The sequence below is a fragment of the Trichophyton rubrum genome (genome assembly GCF_000151425.1).
Source record: "Trichophyton rubrum CBS 118892 genomic scaffold supercont2.5, whole genome shotgun sequence".
Taxonomy (NCBI): Eukaryota; Fungi; Ascomycota; class Eurotiomycetes; order Onygenales; family Arthrodermataceae; genus Trichophyton; species Trichophyton rubrum.
In genome coordinates this window covers 153900-173004 of record NW_003456424.1, presented here as the reverse complement: position 1 = coordinate 173004, position 19105 = coordinate 153900, and the positions used below count along the sequence as shown (strand labels likewise).

Here is a 19105-nt window from a genome sequence, read left to right as displayed (position 1 = left end):
GGGGCTATCTATTCAGGGGGGAGGGAGGCGCAAAATGATACCCTTTCTTCCTTTTGCATCTTGACTGCCATCTGTTTCCTTCTTACTCTCCTTGTTTTTCTTTTGACTATCTGATGAGAAACATCCCTGTATATAACATCTACGAAGTAGTAATATATATCGCTGTCTCGAGATCGATCGAGATGCTCGACGCTGGCTCTCTCTGTCCATCCCCCCTATCCCCCTTAAACGGCATCACTGCAGCCGCCGTCTTCTCTCCCTGTCTGTCTGGCCCTCCCGTCTTCGCTCTTCAACGTCTCTCGTATCCTCCTTCTGCAGGCTCCCCCGGGATCGGAATTCAGGGGTTCAATCGCATCGCTGCCCGTCCCAGCTTGTGGGGGTCGGCAGTCCTCGCTGCCTGCAGTTTAACCGCGATCCCAGCAGCCACCCAGGCGTCTCTCCTTCTCTTCTTCTTCCTCTTCTTCTTCTTCATCCTCTTCATCCTCTACTCTGTCTAGTATCCCCTTGTCTCCTCTAACTAGGCCGGCTGGATCCCTCACTAATAATAAATAACCAACACTTTTGGTACCTTTTTCGACCCCGTAAGTTAACTATAAAAAGAAACGAGAAAAAGCCCCCCCCCCCAAGAAAGGAAAAGGCAGACAGCACTCGCTCTCCTGCTTCTTCTCCAGCGTCGTCTCACGCACAAGTCGCATTGGACCGACGAGACGCAGATGTCTGGCCAGGAAGACCGCAGGTCAGTCAAGTTACTCCCACACCCGCATCTACATCAGCAACGAACGACAACTAGGCCAGGCCAGGCGACGGTGACGGCGGGATAGCTGGCTGCCAGGGCCGCATCCAGGGCGCCTCTCTGCTACAGCTAACTGCTAGTTACATCGAGCTGACCAAGTTGTTCTCGGCCCCCAGGTGAAGGCTACCCTCGCTCTCTCTCGCGATACATCCAAAAATCCCTGGACTGAACGTCTCCAGCCCCTGCGCCGGCGGCAGTCAAGAGTTGACCACCCCCGGCCGCCCTTTTCGAGGAGATTTCCTTTCTTCTTTTCCTTCTGCTTCGTCTTCTTCGTCTTTTTACGTCTTTTCTACTTCTTCGCTCTCCTGCTCTCCGACAAGAAATCACGTTCTTTCCGGCTCGTTGTGCTCTCCTGAACGGGCTTCGGTCTCCCTCCTGTCCCGTTGCGAGCGAACGAGCCCTCCTCCTCCGCCTCCTCCTCCTCCTCCTCCTGCTCCTCCTCCCCCAGGATGCCCTGGAAACCCCTACCTCGCATTGCGTTCGCCGTTGCGGTCTATCCCTTCCAGCCGTCGTCGCCCGCAGACCTTCCTCTCGAGCTCGGAGATGAACTCTACATAATCGAACAGGGCGGCGTCAGCGGCGAATGGTATCGGGGCTACCTGGTCGCGCCGCCCTCGCTGCTGGCCGGCCTGACGAGCGTTCGCGGACAGACGCTGGAGGCTCGTGTCTTCTCCGGGATATTTCCCAAGAACTGCGTCGAGGTGCGAGAAGTGCTCGGAGACGCAGACGAGGCAAACGAGAAGCCGCGGGACAGCCCAGGCGTCGTGGTCAACGGCGATTCGCATTCAATTGCCGCTGCGTCTCCGGAGAATGGCCAGCCAGGAGACATCAAGCCGACCTCCCGCGGCCTGGCTCCGGAGGTCAAGACTGCTCGCAAACTGTCACCGCTGACCATCCTCAAGCTGGAAGAAGATGCGACGAAGCGACGGTCTGGCATGTCGATGCAGACGGCAGCCGTTGCCTCCCTCACTCCTACTCCTACTCCTCCTCCTCCTCCTCCTCCGCCTCTGCGGCGGCACTCTACCGACGCAAAGCCCGCGGCCCCTGTGCCAATGCTCAAGATAGGAGATGAGACGCCTACCTCGATGTCTGAGCCGCTGGTCGACGAGATTGCTTCCTGTCTCCGTGAATGGCACTCAACAAACATCCATGGACTGCTTCTCGGGAGACAGTACGCTACTTTGGAGAGCATGTCCAACATTGTCCTCGAACTCGACCTCGCTCGGCGGCAGCTTCTACACAATGTCCTGACCGCCCAGGAGAGAAAGACACTACGCGAAGAAACCGTCTGGAACCTGGTTCGAGGGAACAAGATGCTGAGCGGGGACGTCATCGTCCGCGATCCTGCTCAGCGTGGCCGGCTGCTGACCGGAGACGATTCAGCCATCGAACTGACCAAACTCCAGTCCGAAATGAGCATGCTTGATGGCAAGATAACGCATCCGTCTGATACAGACTCCCTCCACCATCTTCTCTTCGAGCTTGATGCGGTCACCGGCACCATCTCCAGCCCAATTGTTCTTGCAGTCAGCCTGTGCTTACAATCTCTGGCCGGCGATGTCAAGCCACTATCCGAAACATATGCCTTAGATGTCCCCTCTGCAGAAAGCTTTTCGTCTCTTGCTGTCAGCGGGAAATTAAAGACCCTGTTTACCGAGCTAAGTGCGGCAGACATAGGAGAAATATCAGGCGCAGATTCAAAACTGTTCCTCGTTGTCAAGGTCCTCAGCTGGGAGGCACCGCGAACCGTGCCATTTCTTAGCAAATCCCACTCCTCCTCCGGTTCCAGCACTAGCAGAGCTGGAGCCCAATTTAGCAATGCAGGCAAGGGCAGCTTACGGGGTAGAAGGAGCATGATGTGGGGGCCCAAGGGTAGCAAAGGTGGACAGCCCGTAGATCCGGCAGCAAAAGAGGCTACTAACAACGCTCCACCTCGATCCAGCGAAGGGACGGATAAGGAGAAACAAACTGCAGCTCCCCCAAAGAAGAAAGACCCCGTCTGTCGTACCATTGGTGTAGGAGCAATTGAAGTCGGCCCCTTAGTCAAGGCCGGCAAGTCTACCGAACAGGTGTTCACCGTCTGGTCGCCCCTGAATGAAAATGAAGAAGAAGACGCAAACACAGACGGTTTCCATGAGATCATCCGCAGCCTAATTTACAGTCCAACCGGAAGGTATACCCGGTCATACCAGGCTGCTAGGCTACACACTCACCTGTATCCATTCACCAGCACAGATGCAGACGCCCTCGTCAAAAAGAACCCTACTCTCCTCCACAGTGTAACTCAGACCAGAAGGATAGGCTTTCCTGGGGCGCCAACAAAGCCAAGGTCAGATATATACGTTACCCTCTCACGAGCGAACATCTCACGGGATGCTCTCCTCTCGCACCCAGTCCATGGCCAGGTCCCTGTCCCACAGTCGACTGGTCTCCGAAACATACAACTAACCCTCGAAGTCCGCAATTCCTCAGGCGCCAGAGTTGAAAAATGCATCTGTCCTTCATCTAACGCTACCCCCGTCATTGCCTGGAGAACTACCGTCACCGAGAGGCTTTCTAGCTGGAATCAGACTATCCGCCTGAGCATCCCGGCCGACCAGGTACCCGGATCCCACCTGATTATGAGTATAGCAGATGCCCCGGAGTTCCCGTTCGCACTAAGCTGGATGCCTCTCTGGGACCAGCAAGCATTTATCCGTGACGGTCCTCATTCTCTCTTACTCCATGCATATGATAAATCCACTTCAAGCATTGAAAACGGAAAAGGAGCCTATCTATCCCTGCCCTGGAGTGCCCTTGGGAAAAATGAATGCACCAAGGACGAAGCTGTGACCGGACCAATGGCAACCTTAATAGTAGAAACTGATCTATGTAGCACTGAATATTCCCAGGATCAAGTCATGCTCGGACTTCTCAACTGGAAGGAGAAGCCTGCCTCGGAGCTTCTAGAGCTTCTGCGGAGGCTGGTCTTCGTCCCTGAGATCGAGATAGTCAAGCAGCTAAGCAACGTCTTCGATGCGTTGTTCGGTATAATTGTTGAACACTCGGGGCATGACGAGTTCGAGGACCTTGTGTTTACCGATATCGTCACTGTACTTGGAATCCTCCATGACCGTCGCTTTAACCTTGGACCGCTGGTTGATCAATATGCCAAGGAACAGTTCAACTTCCCCTTTGCTACTCCATGCTTGATAAGAAGCTATTGCCGTCTACTCCAGGCCACCCCTGACTCCCAACAATCCCGTAACCTCCGTGCTGCTTTCAAGGTTGGAAGACATATTCTCAAATTCATAATCAATGCCCGAGAACAGCAAAAGGCAAAGGAAGAAGGTATTGGCATTACAAACATACAATCAACCTTCAACCGTGATTTGACCTTCATCTTCAAGTCCGTCGAAGCATTGATCCAAAATCCTGCCCCGATACTCGTTGGAAGCAAGACCCTCGTTGTTCAACATTTCCATACCTGGCTACCGGAGCTATCCAGTGCGCTTACCAAGGAGGAAATCATCGACATTGCCTTGAGCTTTATGGATTCATGCAAGGACGTTAAAGGCATGCTTATTCTTTATAAGCTTGTTCTTATCCAAAACTACTTCCAGCTTTCGTTATTTGCCGAGCAGAAGGAGCGGAAGATGCTCTATGCTCGGTGTGCCGAGTGGCTTGATCCTTACTGGGGAGCCGTGTCAGAAGTTACAGACCAATACAGAGACCAGGTCCGACTATGCTCGTCTATCATTGCAGAGCAACTAAAACACCCAGAACCAGAGCTTTTTGAGTACATGCCCAAAGTCGTGGCCTCTTACTGTGCAATCGCAGCCGATGGTGTTGAAGAGTCAAACTGGCTTTCCCTTCTATTCAGCAAGTCCTTCCCATTCCAGCTAAAGCAGTCGAAGACAAGCCAGAAATTCGATGAGGCTCTTGTTGAACTTTCTGCCCTCACTGCTGCGTTGTCCGCTATACCTAACCCAGTGGAGTTAGTTATGGAACAAGACGAGATGGCTATTTTCTTATCCCGTGCATTCACGACTCACATATCAATTCTTGATTGCGTTCCCTACCCTGCAACTTGGTTAAGTTTGCGCATATATCACCATCGCTCGGTGGTAAAAAGTTTGGAACATTGGTCCGCAATGCTTATCAAATCGTTCCTCCCGCCTGTTGAGGAAGCTGATACTTTTGACATGGAATTATGGAGACTGTTTTTCGCTACAATTTTGAAGTTGGTATCAAGTGACGCTCTTGCTCTGGAAACCTTCCCTGAGCAAAAACGACGTGCTGTGTGGAAAATCGCTGGCGATGTCCGTGAACATGGCGCTGAGCTCTTGCGTACCACTTGGAAGGCCATCGGTTGGGAGACTACCCCTGAAGAGCGTGACCGGTTTGGTTTGGATAGGCTTGGAGGATATCAAGTTCAATATGTTCCTAGCCTCGTGCCTCCGATTATCGAGCTTTGTCTGAGCGTCCATGAGGGACCTCGACGGGTTGCTGTTGAAATATTGCAGACCATGCTTGTCAGCGAATGGCAATTGAACGAAGACCTGGCCATGATCGAAGCTGAGATAATATCCAGCCTAGACGAGACTTTTAAGACAAGGAACTTCTCCGAAAGCATCACTCAGAAACTGTTCATGACTGAGTTGATGGAACTCTTTGACTCAAAATCCGAGACCCTTGATCCCGAACTCATGGTGGCATTGAAGGAACTGGTTGCTACTGTCGATGAACTGCTAGACCTCCTGGCCGCTGCACACTCCGGTAATATATCGGAGAGTTTGAATACCTTGAAACTAATGGAGTTCATGAAGGATATGGACAAAGAGGATATCTTCATTCGCTACGTGCATGAGCTTGCTAAGGGCCAGGTTGCTGCCCGGAATTTCACTGAAGCCGGCCTTGCACTTCAATTCCATGCTGACCTCTATAATTGGGATTCTTCACAGCTGCTTCCGGCTCTTGTGATTCCCGAGTTCCCAGAACAGAGTGCCTTCGATCGAAAGGAAGCCTTGTATTTCCAAATAATTCAGCATTTCGAAGACGGGAAGGCTTGGGCACATGCTCTTGCATGTTATCGGGAACTTGCAGACCAATATGAGCATACCACCCTGGACTTTGCCAAACTTTCAAGAACGCAGACATCTATGGCTAGAATTTATGACTCCATTGTCAGAGATGATATCCAGGTTGCGAGATACTTCCGTGTCACTTTCAAGGGTCTTGGGTTCCCGGCTACTGTAAGGGATAAGCAATATATCTTCGAAGGACACCCGACAGATCGATTGGCCAGCTTTACCGACAGACTGCAGAAAGAATACCCAGCCGCCCAGCTTATCACATCTGGAGAGATTGAAGATTTAGAGGGCCAGTTCCTTCGGGTATCTGCCGTTAGCATTCACCGGGACATGAACCATCCGGTTTACCAACGAACCAAGGTCCCCCAGTCCGTTAGAGACCACCTCTTGACGTCTGTACCTGCGCAATTCTCAGTTACGTCTAAGAAACACTTGAATGGAAACAATGTTAAGAAACAATGGGTTGAGAAGACTATCTATACCGTTGCCGAATTGTTTCCCAACATTCTTAGACGCAGTGAGATAGTTGCTACTGACGAAGTTTCCCTGACCCCCTTGCAAACCGCTATAGAACGGACATGGCGCAAGACCCAGGAACTTATAATTCTTGAAAGGAGAGCCACGTTGAACCCTGATGCGAATCTCACAGCAGTGGCTGAACTTATTCGACAGCTGCTTGACATTGAAGCCCAACCGTCCACTTGTGCTGCACTCTACCGCCAATTCCTTCAAGAAGATTATGATATGGATGTACCAACTGAGAATGGCGACGTAGATGGGCCAATACATTCCAACCACCCTCTAAGAAACGCCCTTGCAACTGCCTTGATAGAGCATGCTGTGGCGATCAAGCGTTGCCTCATGCTATTCAACCTTCGGCCATCGTATCAATCCGACCAGATAGAGCTTGTTCGTCAATTTGAATCTATCTTCTCCCACGAGCTTGCTACCTTCGTACCTGTAGCCGGGCAGTTCCAAGAAGACACCCTTCCCACCTTCAATCGATTCGATCCTTTTGCAAATACCCAGGCCCCTCGAGTACAAGATATCCAAAATGATGGTCCACCACCCAAGCCCTCACTTTCAAGATCTTTGTCCAACGCAGTATCCGAGGCTCCAAGCCGTCGCTTAAGCCTTAACCCGTTCAGACGTTCGCATCATGGGCCTTCTAACTCTGTCACGACAATTACCCAGGAAACAATAAGGTCCAACAGCAGCCTAAGAAATCAATCCATCAGCGAAGGAATGAAGCTCAACGGTACTACGATGGCAAACGAGCCACTTAGGGCCCCTACCTCGGCCAGCAACAAAGCGGATATGAAGGAAAGAAAAGGCAGTCTTTCAGCCCAGAGCAAGACAGATGGCTCACAGAAACGCCGCAGCTGGTTCGGAAACGGTAGTACCACTAGTAGTAATAACGGCAACGCTACCGAAGCAAGACCCAACTGTACAACAACCCCGTCCACGGAAGACATCAAAACGACACAACAGCGGATCATCGAAAGGGCGAAGGCTGCTCGCAAACAGAATGGAACTACTTACTCGACTATTCCCCAGACCCGACCGTCGACTAACGGCAGCAATCGAACAGGTATATCCGCGCGTTCAGGAGGCCAGAACTCTCCAATTAGCCCATTAACGAACAACTCGGGCGGAAGTAGCAACATGAGCGCATCTGCAGTGCGGGACTCCGTCATGAGACGGCTCAGTCTTTTGAAGTCCGGTCGAAAGGCCAGCCGTGCCAACTTTAGAGAAGGTGGCGCAATGGGCGGAGCTGTAAAGGAAGAATAGGCTCATACGACGCATTCTTGAACATATACTCCCAGCCCTCGGTATCCTTCATATTCATACTCTGATCTCAACTCGGCTACAGTCAGTCACCCATAATTGACATCACTCCTCAACTATACTCTTCGCATTCCCCTTGAACCCTTCTCCCATTCTCTTTTTTCATTTCTGGCAATTGGCCATTTATTCCTTCAACCCCTTTATTTACCTCTTACGTTCATGTAAGATATGACATTTTATTTGGATGAATGTTTTATTCCCTTCTACATGTTGGATAATTCTTGAATGTCGCCACCTCCCTTTTTTGATACCAATGCCCGAGCCCTCTATTGAATATACATTCCTTTTTTTTAATACCTCTTGCACCTGCATTTTTCTTTTCCAGCCCTACCTAGTGTACCTGGCAAGCAACAACCTCATTTGCTCCGCATGTTATTTTCCTTTCAATCTTTCTCCTTCTTTCTCCTGATTTACTATGGATATATTTAATCGTTAATTCCATTCCGTGTTCTGTCGAGTTTGTCCTTGATGTAGATGATGTTTGTGCTACAATTACCACATGGATGGCCGAAATTAGCTTGAGCCCGGATTGCATTATAGAGTGGTAAACTAATGAAGTTAAACCCATGGGAAGCGACCTTAGTTATACAAGCTGTGCAAGACAGGACGGATCTAGATAAAAATAAAAAAATGCTAATAATATGCGCATATAAAACTAATCAACAAGAAGCTAACTGAGCTCATGATTGCATATAGGTTACTAAATGTTTTTTTTTTTTTTTTTTTTTTTTTTTTTTTTTCCCAAGACAGATCGCAATACTCTAACCAAGAACTGCGTTGGGGTCACTGTAAAGATCGCAGTGATGTGGATGCTTGAGACAGTATCTGGGCTGTAGTGGCGCGGCGCCGATACCGTTGGCAACAAGATATTCCCTGAAGTTGTTTATACGGGCAGTCATAAGGAATGTTCGCTTCTTGCCCTCTTTGTCACGGTTGCCGGACCAGAGCAGTTCGGCAAGCGCAGCGGCGCGGGGCCAGAATTTGGGACTGATGTTAACATCATCTACCTGTTCTGACCAGAGAGGCGCGATACCACCTAGTATATGCTCCTTCTCCGGCCCGGTGAGTTCAGAGGTGAAATCGTAGTCATAGATACGTTGCCAGGTTTTGTACGGGGCACACCAAGAGCCGCCGTCGCCGCCGTAGTTGAAGTTGGGGGTTCCGGGAGTGGGATTTTTCATGACGTTGTATCTGGGGTCATTGCTGACCCAGCCACCATTGCCGCAGTCGAGGTAGAAAAAATCAGCAGAAGAGACGATAACGTCGTAGCCCCTGGAGGTAAGCTTTTTGATGTTGTCGAGTCCGTTATTCCAGGTCTGCATGACGATGTTCTTTGGAATCCTCTCAGCGTGGATATGCTCAGAGAGGAGCATGTCTTCCCAATAGATGAAACGGCGGTGTTTGATTTTTTCGAGAGCCGGGATGGTCTTGTCAACGTATTCCTGGAGCAAGTCACTCATAGACTTACCTGGATGTTCGGCGAGCCATTGGGTGACATATTTGCTGAATTTGTAGCAATTCGGCTGCAGTTCATCACCACCGAGGTGATGGAATTCGTCCTCAAAGAGGTCAGTAACTTCTTTGTAGAGCTTCCGGAGCACCTCATAAGTCTTGTTATAGGCTATGTCAAGCTGCCCTGGGTTGGGCTCGAGAGCAGTGTGATGTGGGAAGAAATCGTTGGACCACCAGGAATTTCCACAAGCCACTAGGTCAGGATCGATCTGTTTCCAGCCAGAGGAGGAGTGACTGGGTGTGTCGATCTCGGGGATGACGCGGACTCCACGGTCTCCAGCAAACTTGATGATGTCCCTGACAGTTGCGTGGGAATAGACCATACTCTTTGAATAGGCATCCTCGGTCATCTTAGGATAAGTTTTGACCTCAAGGGGCCAGGACTGGGTGTCAGTGATGTGCCAGTGGAGGACGTTTAGCTTTGACAGAGCCATGGCATCGATCTGCTCCTTGATTTTACTTGGGGAGATGAAGTTACGGCCAGAATCGAGGAGGATGCCCCGAATAGGGTACTGAGGGCCTTCACTAATGGTGAAAGGTCTCTCGATGTAAAACTGCCGGGTCTTATCGTCGTAAACGACAATCTGCTGCAGAGTGGTGAAAGCATGGCGAGCTCCCCAGGGAGTTTTGGCCTCGATTTCGATGGTCTCGGACCTTGCGCTGACCGTCAAGCTGTAGGATTCATCTACTTTATGAGCCAGCTTTGCATTGACATCCGTGACTTTGACGGAAACCCTTCTGATCATGGCACCGTGAGGAGCATTTTGTCTCTTTTCTTTGGGCTTGGAGGCCTGGCCAGGGAACGGGTCGAACTTGGGGATGGGGCCCTCAAGTGCATGCGGATACCATTTAAGGCGACGAATAGTGTCGTAGCATCTTTCCCATGCATCCCTGATGCCACTCTGGTGCGGTCCGTGGTATGAGACAAAGGGAGCGAGGTACTTGCGGCCTTCTTCGGCGTGAAGGTACCAGGTTACCGGTCCTGGCAGTGGGTTGATAGTAGGGGCCTTCAGGGCTTCCTCAATAACGGCATCAGAGGTGGCTTCAACTACGCCAGTCAGCAGCACGGCCGTGATGGCCAGAGCTTTGGCGAAACGCATCGTTCTCCGGCCAATGTAGTTCTTCGGTTGTTGTTCTTCTTCAACAGAGAGGAAGAGCGGGAGAGAGAGAGAGAGAGAGAGAGAGACACCAAGTGATGAGTGAGGAGGCGCAAAGGAATGTAAGTGATGGTGAACAGGAACCAGGCAGGGAGCAGACAAGGAAGGACCGCCAGCTTTATATCCGTTTACTGACTGAGCTCGCTGCCCTCGACCTCCCGGCAAAAACCAGCCCTTGCCTGCTCACTTCACAGGCAGATCGCCACCGAACCTGCGAAGCTGACTGGCTGTCGGGGTGAGCAGCAGCGAGGGCTTCACTCTTGCTGGTGAAGGTGGAGGACAGCTTGTGGTTGTCGATGCAGTCGTTGCTTTTTCCTGCGTGCAACCCTCCCTTCATCCATCGCGAAGGATGGCCTCCACACCCGCAAATTAAGAACTCCTTTTTATCGCGCGAGTGAGACGGTTAAACAGCTCTCCGGAAATTAAACATATGGGCCACAAGCCAGTCCCAGAGGCAGGCAACTAGTCGAGCGGATATCCCATTGACGAAGAGGCAGCGTGTTGGTGTCGGCGGCGATTCTCTCCATTCCCTGCAGTATTGAACTAGGGTAGTTAGCTGACTAGATAGTTAGTTATGCATCCCGGGACATCAGCCAGCGATATCAGATGATGGCTAGTTAGCTGCACACAGACAGCGCAAGACGAGCATGCTGCCATCTTCGCCAGCCTGCTGGGCCGAATGCAAGATATACACGCAGTGGCATCTGCTCGTCTGGGCATGTAACCCTGAATGGTGGCGGATCTCACTAGGACGTCTGGCCATATGGCACCGCAGTGACCTAGTTGATGATGCTCTCGCTAGCTAGTTGACTATCATCACTTGGCCTGCAATGGCTCAAGAGATCCTGAAGTGTGCCTAGGCCTCAAACCCTACTGCCGGAGGGCATCGTCAGGAGAAACAGTGCCTCCTCCCGGCCGAGAGAGCTGGCGAGGGCCTCAGTCGGGCTGCTGGACGGGGGCAGAGAAGCCCTGGGTGTTTGTTGACATAGATATCAAAACAAAAAGCCCCCTTGCATGTACTGTATATTCGCCGCCGGAGCAAGAGTCTGTTACAACGGGAGTAGTTAGCGAGTTTAGTCAGCTATTTATTGGCAGGTGGTGAGGAATGGGAGCTTTTCCCCAGATTTAACCTTGATATCCAAACCGCTGATCAGGTTACTGCTCGTCCCATGTCTTTGATCTAGACTGTATACGAGGTGTTACATGCGCCAGAGGTCATGATTCCATTCTGAGATGCTACCTACTTTTTACTTGCCCAGCTACATAAGCGAGGAGAGAGAGCGAATTTCATCCCTTCTACTCCGTAAGCTTCCAGTTTATGCGTCGTTCATGCATCAACGGTGGGCCCGGATGGTTCCGCCCAGTACTTCTTGAGAAACTCGTCGACTGTCATGGGCTTTACGTCCGGACAGAGGCGGTTGAGCGTTGGCTGGACAGTGATCCCACCATCACAGCACACTTTCTTCAACTGACACTCCAGCTTCTCGATGATCCCTAAGACCCCTTCCGCAAGATTGTCAAGCCGCTCCTCGATCTGTTTCTTGGTGAACGGGCGTACCTCCATCGAGCGGCCTGTATACTTTTCGATCAGGCTCACGATCTCGTCGAACTGAAGAGTTGAACCGGCCATCCCAAGCTCTCGTTTACCCCAGGGCTCTTCCAGGTCGATAGCCGCGGCGATGAACCTGCCAATGTCGCGGATGTTGGTCATGGTTATAGCGGCTGGTGGTGGAACGCTGCCATCCTCACGCACGACCACGGGCACCTCAACCCAGCCCTCAACCAAGTTAAACAATAATGGCCCCTCAGCAAAGCCCGCCAGCGCCTCTGCTCGATTACCGTCTTTCTCAGGGCTGCCAATTCCAAGGTAATTCATGAACATCCCATTCGCAAAGAGGGCAGCGTCGATGTTGGATTTGAGCACGGCCTCCCACACGGGAAGCTTGGCCTCCCTCTCAAAATCGACTGAGAAGTGCAACTTGTATCCGCCAGAGAACTCGGACGGTGCAAAGCGTCGGCACCCAGCGGCCTCAGCGGCATGCAGCAGTCTGATCTGGGTGTTGACGAACGTGTCTGTGTCATGAATAAGGAGCACGCTGATGACAGTGTCGATATCATGCAGGGCTGCTACCAGCGAGTCCTTGGACTCGTAATCGACATACCGAGTTTCTACTTCGGCGGTAGAAGACGATCCAGGAACCACCCAAGCTGCCGTGCTAGACGCCGGAGAGCCGCCTTCTCGCTTCCTCGAGAGAATAACTGGCGTATGACGGCCGTTCGTTGCCAAAAGGGCTGTAACAACCGAACGGCCCAGCGTCGGACTAGAGCCTCCTGCGATCGCGACCTTGACCATGACGGATGAACTAGCTGCGGATAACTAACACTATGACCTTCAGGACCTGCTCACGAGTATCTGAGGTTGCAAGAGAAGAGAAGAACCATCCTGGCCCAGGCAACAGAAGACAGTCTTATAGACGGCGTTTCCTGCGCGTTGATCGTCGACGATTCTTGCCTGCTCGTTCGTTTTCGACGTCATCAAAAGCTGAAAAAGTTCGTGTTCTGGCATGTTCCCTTTTTGGGTTTAGCGCCGCTGTCTTAGCCAATAGACAGATAGATTATATAAGAAGTCACGTGTTTTCGTGACTCAAATGCGGCTTCTTCGTATTTTTGGAAACGCCGACGACGATGTTTGGCTGGCAGGAAGCAGATCCTTGACAGGGCGCAGCTACAGCAAGACAGCATGCACTATCCATGGACATATAGACCTTGGCTCGTTGCGTTGCTGCGTTGTGCTGCCAGATGTAACATAGGAAAAATGGAGTAGTGTTGATCACGTGATAGATAAACTTTTGGTCATTAGTTGGCTGAAGACGTCAAGATATCAAGGCCGAACGTCAGAGAGAGGCAACATACCAGGTGCATTAAAAGAGCTTTTCATTTCCTCATGGAAGATAACTATGTACACAGCTTGTCAACAAGATCAATTTATGTCAACTTTCCCTTCCCTGACCGATGATTTTTTTTTTTTTTTTTTTTCATTTTCCTTTCCGTCTTGTCAATTTTTTCTCCATTTCCATATCCCCAATTGAATGAATGCAAAAACCAACGCCAAATGAGATCCGGTGTTTTCCCATGGAATGAAAACAATTTCCTGCATACCTGACTCCGTGTTGTGATTTCAATGCCAATTTTTTCCTCCTCTTTCTCTCTCTCCCCCTCTCTCTTTTAGAGGAAGTGTGTGTTGCTCTGGGGGCTTATTTTATTGAAGGTTGACCTGCTTTCCACCGTGTTGTTTAGCAGCATCGTTGGCTCCGTTTCGCATGCGCTCGCTCCTTGCCAAATACTCGGCCCAAGCTCTGGCGTCATGGTCCAAACGTGCTTTCGTAGCTGCATCGGTCCTTTGGCGTCTCTCCTTCACGACCCTGTCCCTGGAACGTTTCTGCTTGGCCAATTTCTCCTTTTCGGCTATTGCTTTCTGGCGCCTTTCTTTCTCGGCCTTCTCTTGTTCGAGTCTTTTGGCTTCGGCTTCCTTCGCCTTGCTGTAGGCTTCTTTCATATCGGCATAAAATTTCTGGAGTCGAACCACGAAGGGCATTGCCTTTTCCTTTGCTTCCATGAATAATTGAGCGGAAGATACGAGGGAATTTTTTCTGTTTTCGAAGTGCCCTCGTTGATACTCGCATTCTGCAACACACTCCTTCAGTGCAATACTGTTGTTCTCTGCAGCATTCGGCTCATAATAGCCCGGGTTGGAGTGTATATCCCGTTGTTTCATGTGGAGTTGCTGGGTAATAGCATCTGACTCTTCCAGAGCCCTCTTTTCTTTCCTGTAAACCTCATGAGTTGCAAAGTAGCGGACGCGGGCGGCTGCCAATTCCGCAAAAACATCGGCGAAGTTTTCAGGCAAGCCCTTGGGGAAGTTGATAATCATCGCGTTAAGGCATTTATACTTGAATTGGATGCCAGGCTCGCCGCTGTCCATGCTGATTTTGATTTTGTTTTTGTCATTGTCCAGGAGGAGATGTGTGCCATCGCAGTAGTCTCTCCAGATCACTGCTGCTAGGGGAACAGTAGCAGGAACTTTTCCCCCAAAGGGGCCTTCCAAGGGGAAATACTCGGAGGTGAACGACTCCTGTGAGGCAAAGTACTCGGGTTCCAGCCCTGGCACCACTTTTTGTTTCTTTTTTGCTGGTTCTCTGGCGCTCTCAGGTGATAGATTTGCTATGGGAGCGGCCGAATCTATGATGAAAGGAGAGACCATTTTGAGATATCCCTGTTCCTTGAACCGGTAGAACTGTGCTGTATTTGCCCTTTTTCTGCGGAAAATCAGCCGTTTATCAGTTATGAGGCAAAATGTGACGCCTGCGAGTCGAGGAAGAGAGTACACACCTGTTTACTCTCCCAAGGGGGGACAAGAAGGGTTGAATATAGATCTGACGAAGCTGAAGATGCAAAGGTGGGTGGTGAACAGGAGGAAAGGAGCAGGAAGAACAAGAACAAGAAGAAGAAGAAGAAGAAGAAGAAGAAGAAGAAGACGGAAGTTTGGTAACTGGAACTCAGCGCTGGAGAGTTTTGAACGCTGGCTGTGACTCTTTAGATGTCCTCCTTTACCAGCCCCCTGAAATTCGATGCCACCTACCTCTCTTCTCCCCCTCTTTTATTGCCAGATTCTTCCATGATGAGGCCGTGACACGCATAGAGGGCAATATCCATGACCTCCGGCTACCCATAATCCTCTCTGTGAAGGCCGTTTGGCTCAGAAAGGCGAGTGAAGGGCGGCGGAAGATACCTCGCCTGCAGTGGCAACGTCACTGACATTTGCAGCGTCGGCGAGCCCTGGCTCCGGAATGTGCGTTGCAGGTCACCATATACCTGAGGACAAGCGAGTTCTTGGGTCGAGAGAGCGTCTCTGGAGGCCTCCTGGCAGTTCTGCTTCTTGGGGGCGTGCATGAACTTGCAGCAGGCGCGGCTAGAAAGAAGGGGCTACGAGTTGTCCACTTTAGGTGAAGCGAGTATCATTTACCTATGTCTAGCTGGTCTATTCACTACCACATCAACCTGTTCTACTGCTTACAGCCCCTCTCCTTCATCAGATAGCTCTCCCGCGGCATTTGAGACGGGGGGCGGGTTTCGTTCCTCACTATGGCTGTGAGTGAGTGCCGAGGGAAAGAGAGTGTTTGTGCGTTCCAAACGTCAAGCCAAAGTCGTTGACGTAGGCGAAAATCGAAGCAAAGTATATTTTTGGCGCCGCCAATGATGGCCAACGGCAGCTTGAAGAGACAGCAGAGGCGAAGATCGGACATATGAAATACGCCCAAAAACACCATTTTACCATCCTCAGATTCCTTTGGAAGAGCTTAGCCTCTGCATAGGGTTTTCTAGGCTCAGGTCTTAGGTTCTAAGGAAGATTTCTCAAAGACTAGAGACTAGGCATGTCTCTCCTTCGCCAAAGCAGTTACTTTAGGCCAGGCTTTCGATCTCTAGCTCTTTGAACACGGAAGAGCTTCAGGCGTCCTGGTTCCCGACCTACAGATATCCAAATTACTCCTAGAGAGGTACCATGATATCCTCTGTTTACTTGCTCTGCTAACACGTTCATTTTGACAGGATTCGAGGTGTTTTGAAGAATCTCACAATCCCTGATCTACCCCTGAAAAACTAGCCAGCTCACAGCTGTCTTCACGCCATGAGAACCGCTCTGATATATCGATTACAGAGCCACGAACATACATACATAGTTTATTTCTGCCGCCCATTTGTGTCTGGATCATAGAGGGAGGACACATTAGTTCTGCGAACAGTTAATATAAAACTCCCCTTCGACCTCCAACTGAAGTAGTTTGATTGGACAATGGACGACGATCAGAAGCTACATTGTAGTACGAACCTAGGTAGACGGTTAAAAGAGGACAGGAAAGAATTGAGTTATGCTGATGGGACTACTTATACCAGTATTTGGGCGTGCGGAGTAATATATACTGGCCTATGTTTGGCTTGGATTGAGCCACAACGAGTGGGATGGCAGGAGAAGAGACCATTTCCCCTTGTGACCGACATACTTGGCCAACGTTTTACATAACATACCTAGCCATTTATATTGGTTGGAAAAGCCTATTATTAAAAGGGGGTAGGAAAATGTATTCATTCCGAGTAGAAAACCAAGGCAATAGCCCCAGAGACCTACAGACATCATTGCATCGGTAATGTTTATAACATCGTAACAAGTAGGTAAATGCACAAACTCCCGATCAAAACCGCTTTCCACATACAACAGCACCAGCACCAGCACGGTAATGCCCCGCCCATCCAGTCAAGACATAAAACAGAGGGTGCTATGGCAATAAAATTATATCTTATTTTCCATTCCTCAAACCCGCAGGAGAACCATGCTTGTCTTCAGAAAAGAAGATATGAAGAAAAGGGCTTTTCTCTCTTTTTTCGGCAGAAAATTTTGTTCATATTGTTGTTGTGTGGTTTTACTTTCTGATAGCACGCTGGTAGAAAGCAAGTTCCTCTCCCTCCAGGATGTAACCATCCACTCGTCCACTCTGGCCAGGTCTGGAAGAGACAACAGCATACAATCGACCGGCCTCGAACTGCTTCTCAAGAGCAGGCTCAACCTTGCCCATTACAGCAACACGAGCTGCCTGCTTCTTGGCAACGCTGTTGCTTTTCTTCTCCTCGGTAGTATCGGCAGCAGCCTTTTGCTGGCGTCGTCGGCCAAGGGGCTGACCGTAGTGTGCCTCATACCATTGTCGGAAAGGGGCAGCGTCGACTTGAACAACGGCAGATTTGGTGAGGGTGTTGGTACGGACGAGTTCGTTGTTGGAAGGGTGGTAGGACACGGCAATCACACGGACTTTGCGGGAAAGACCCTCAGAGCCCCAGGAGAAGTTGCCGGACTCGAGGCGGAGGGCACGGAATTTCTGGTTACCACCGCGGACACGGACGGTGTGGATGCGCTTGGGGCCAATACGGGTGTTGGCTGGCTGACGGCCCTTCTCGAAAGCCCTGGATGTCCGCCACCGTCAGTCTCTACTCCTCAATCTTTCTCTCTCTTTTATTTATTTATTTTTTTTTTTCCTCGTCCATAGTGTTCCCCGGGAAAATATCCATACCTCTTCTTGCGGTAGTGAGCTCTCTTAGCACCGGTGGCCGAACGCTTGTGGCGGGAGTCTCGTGAGATACCCATGATTGCGGTTGATGTATTGGACTATAATTGAGAAAAAAATCGCAGTTAGAATGGACCAGATCAAGTAAACCCTTCACAAAAACACATTTGCTGTCAAGGCAAGCAGAAACACAACATGCTTGCTATCTCGTTCACGGTATCTCGACAGCGCTGCGTCGACAATGTCTTCCCTCCTGGCGCAAGATTCGTCCGCACAAAAAGTCCACACACACCCACAACTAACGAAACCGCGGTCCTAAGGGATGAAAGGCGGCAAGGGCAAGCAGATTGGAAGGCTCACCTTGTATTATCTTCGTAGTCCCTTCACCAAAAGCAAACGCCGTGGGCTGATGTCGAAGGGGCGGAGATGTTGGCGGTTGAATGAGCTTGTCGTCCTCGTCGATAAAACTGAATTTCGCACAGTCGCTTCGCTTACAATTTTTTTGCCCTACATTTAGAAAGACGCTAGTCTCGAAGTGGGAAGGTCTAGAGATACAAAGCTTGTTAGTAATAAAAGACTAAGCCGAAGTTATGCTTGTCGAGATAGGACTAGTGCAGGAGTTATGCAGCAAACAGAAAAAGTCATGCTATGCTTTCGCTAGGCATTTACAGCTTTCTAGATGCATTTTGCAGGAGAGCAAGCACATTTTGTAAATATGGGCGTATATATTCATGTTCATATCTATTCATATACTGAAAAGGTCATGTCTTTGAACCGGTACTAAATACGCCTGCAAGAGCGAACGCATACAAGCATGTCTGGGCTGTACATCATAAGAATCGTCTAAATGGCCTGCCATGAAACGGTGAGTGGGATAGCACGGGGGGCAGTGTAGACTGGAACCTGAGTGGAACCACTTGGGATTTTGTCAGCATAGAAGGTGGACTTGCCGCTGGCAGCGAGCTTTCCTTCGGAAGCCTGGGAGATAGTTAGTAAGAGTATTTGGCATGTAAAGGATGGAAGAAGACATACCCCAAAGACAGAAGCGGTGACTCCAGAGCCACACTTGAACTGATCATTAACCATGCCACAAGCACCCTTACTGGATGTCAAGGTGAATCCGGAGCCGGAAGCAGCAGCGCGATAAGTAGCACAGGTTCCGGTGGTGTACCAGTTTCCACTGCTAATGAGGCATCCATCCTCCTCGCCCATGACAGTCACGGTAAGATAGCCCTTTCCGGAGAAGGTACCAGTGGGGGCTGGGCTGCCAGGGGTGGTGGTGGTTGGTGGATGAGTGCCCCCACCGTTCTTAGGGAGATATCGAATGCCGGTCTCAGGGCAGGTTGATGGGGTTCCGCCTGTACAGAGTTGTTAGACATGCACTAAGGGATTGAGTATTAAAAGGCTATGGCATTGACGTACCTGGGAGAGTAGGAATATATTCTCCAGTCTGGGCAGATCCACGGACATTATAGAAGTACCAGGCTTCGTTGAGAGCACCATTCTTGCAGTTAAAAGTGATCTCCATGCCAAAAGAAGACTTAACAGCGGCCTGTAAGTCACGGAGGGCGTAGGTCTTGTCGTTGCTTGAGTGATGCCAGCATCAGCGAG

At 50.4% G+C, this 19105-nt stretch overlaps 6 protein-coding genes across 6 annotated transcripts in view; 1 reads left to right on the top strand and 5 right to left on the bottom strand.

Moving 5' to 3' along the window:
* Positions 1-1242: 1242 nt before the first annotated feature.
* Positions 1243-7656, top strand: TERG_04776 (uncharacterized protein; the record flags this gene model as incomplete). Its single annotated transcript, XM_003234135.1, has 1 exon — positions 1243-7656. One exon carries the CDS (start codon positions 1243-1245, stop codon positions 7654-7656), a length of 6414 nt encoding a protein of 2137 aa, XP_003234183.1.
* Positions 7657-8474: 818 nt separating this feature from the next.
* TERG_04775 (uncharacterized protein) lies at positions 8475-10325 on the bottom strand (the record flags this gene model as incomplete). Its single annotated transcript, XM_003234134.1, has 1 exon — positions 8475-10325. The coding sequence occupies one exon, from the start codon at positions 10323-10325 to the stop codon at positions 8475-8477; it is 1851 nt and encodes a 616-aa protein (XP_003234182.1).
* Positions 10326-11709: 1384 nt separating this feature from the next.
* On the bottom strand, positions 11710-12735 carry TERG_04774 (uncharacterized protein; the record flags this gene model as incomplete). Its single annotated transcript, XM_003234133.1, has 1 exon — positions 11710-12735. One exon carries the CDS (start codon positions 12733-12735, stop codon positions 11710-11712), a length of 1026 nt encoding a protein of 341 aa, XP_003234181.1.
* A 906-nt stretch (positions 12736-13641) lies between these two features.
* On the bottom strand, positions 13642-15198 carry TERG_04773 (uncharacterized protein; the record flags this gene model as incomplete). The annotated part of the gene is made up of 1 exon (XM_003234132.2): positions 13642-15198. The coding sequence occupies exon 1, from the start codon at positions 14641-14643 to the stop codon at positions 13642-13644; it is 1002 nt and encodes a 333-aa protein (XP_003234180.1). The 5' UTR covers positions 14644-15198.
* Positions 15199-16858: 1660 nt separating this feature from the next.
* On the bottom strand, positions 16859-17574 carry TERG_04772 (40S ribosomal protein S8; the record flags this gene model as incomplete). Its single annotated transcript, XM_003234131.1, has 2 exons — positions 16859-17393; positions 17501-17574. The coding sequence occupies 2 exons, from the start codon at positions 17572-17574 to the stop codon at positions 16859-16861; spliced, it is 609 nt and encodes a 202-aa protein (XP_003234179.1).
* Positions 17575-18337: 763 nt separating this feature from the next.
* Positions 18338-19105, bottom strand: part of TERG_04771 (uncharacterized protein) — a gene marked incomplete at both ends in the record, with an annotated part of 1466 nt that continues 698 nt past the window's right edge. Inside the window, 3 exons of the mRNA XM_047748322.1 lie at positions 18338-18472; positions 18527-18852; positions 18917-19080. Coding sequence (XP_047604301.1) covers positions 18338-18472; positions 18527-18852; positions 18917-19080 — 625 coding nt within the window. The remainder of the gene's footprint in view (positions 18473-18526; positions 18853-18916; positions 19081-19105) is intronic.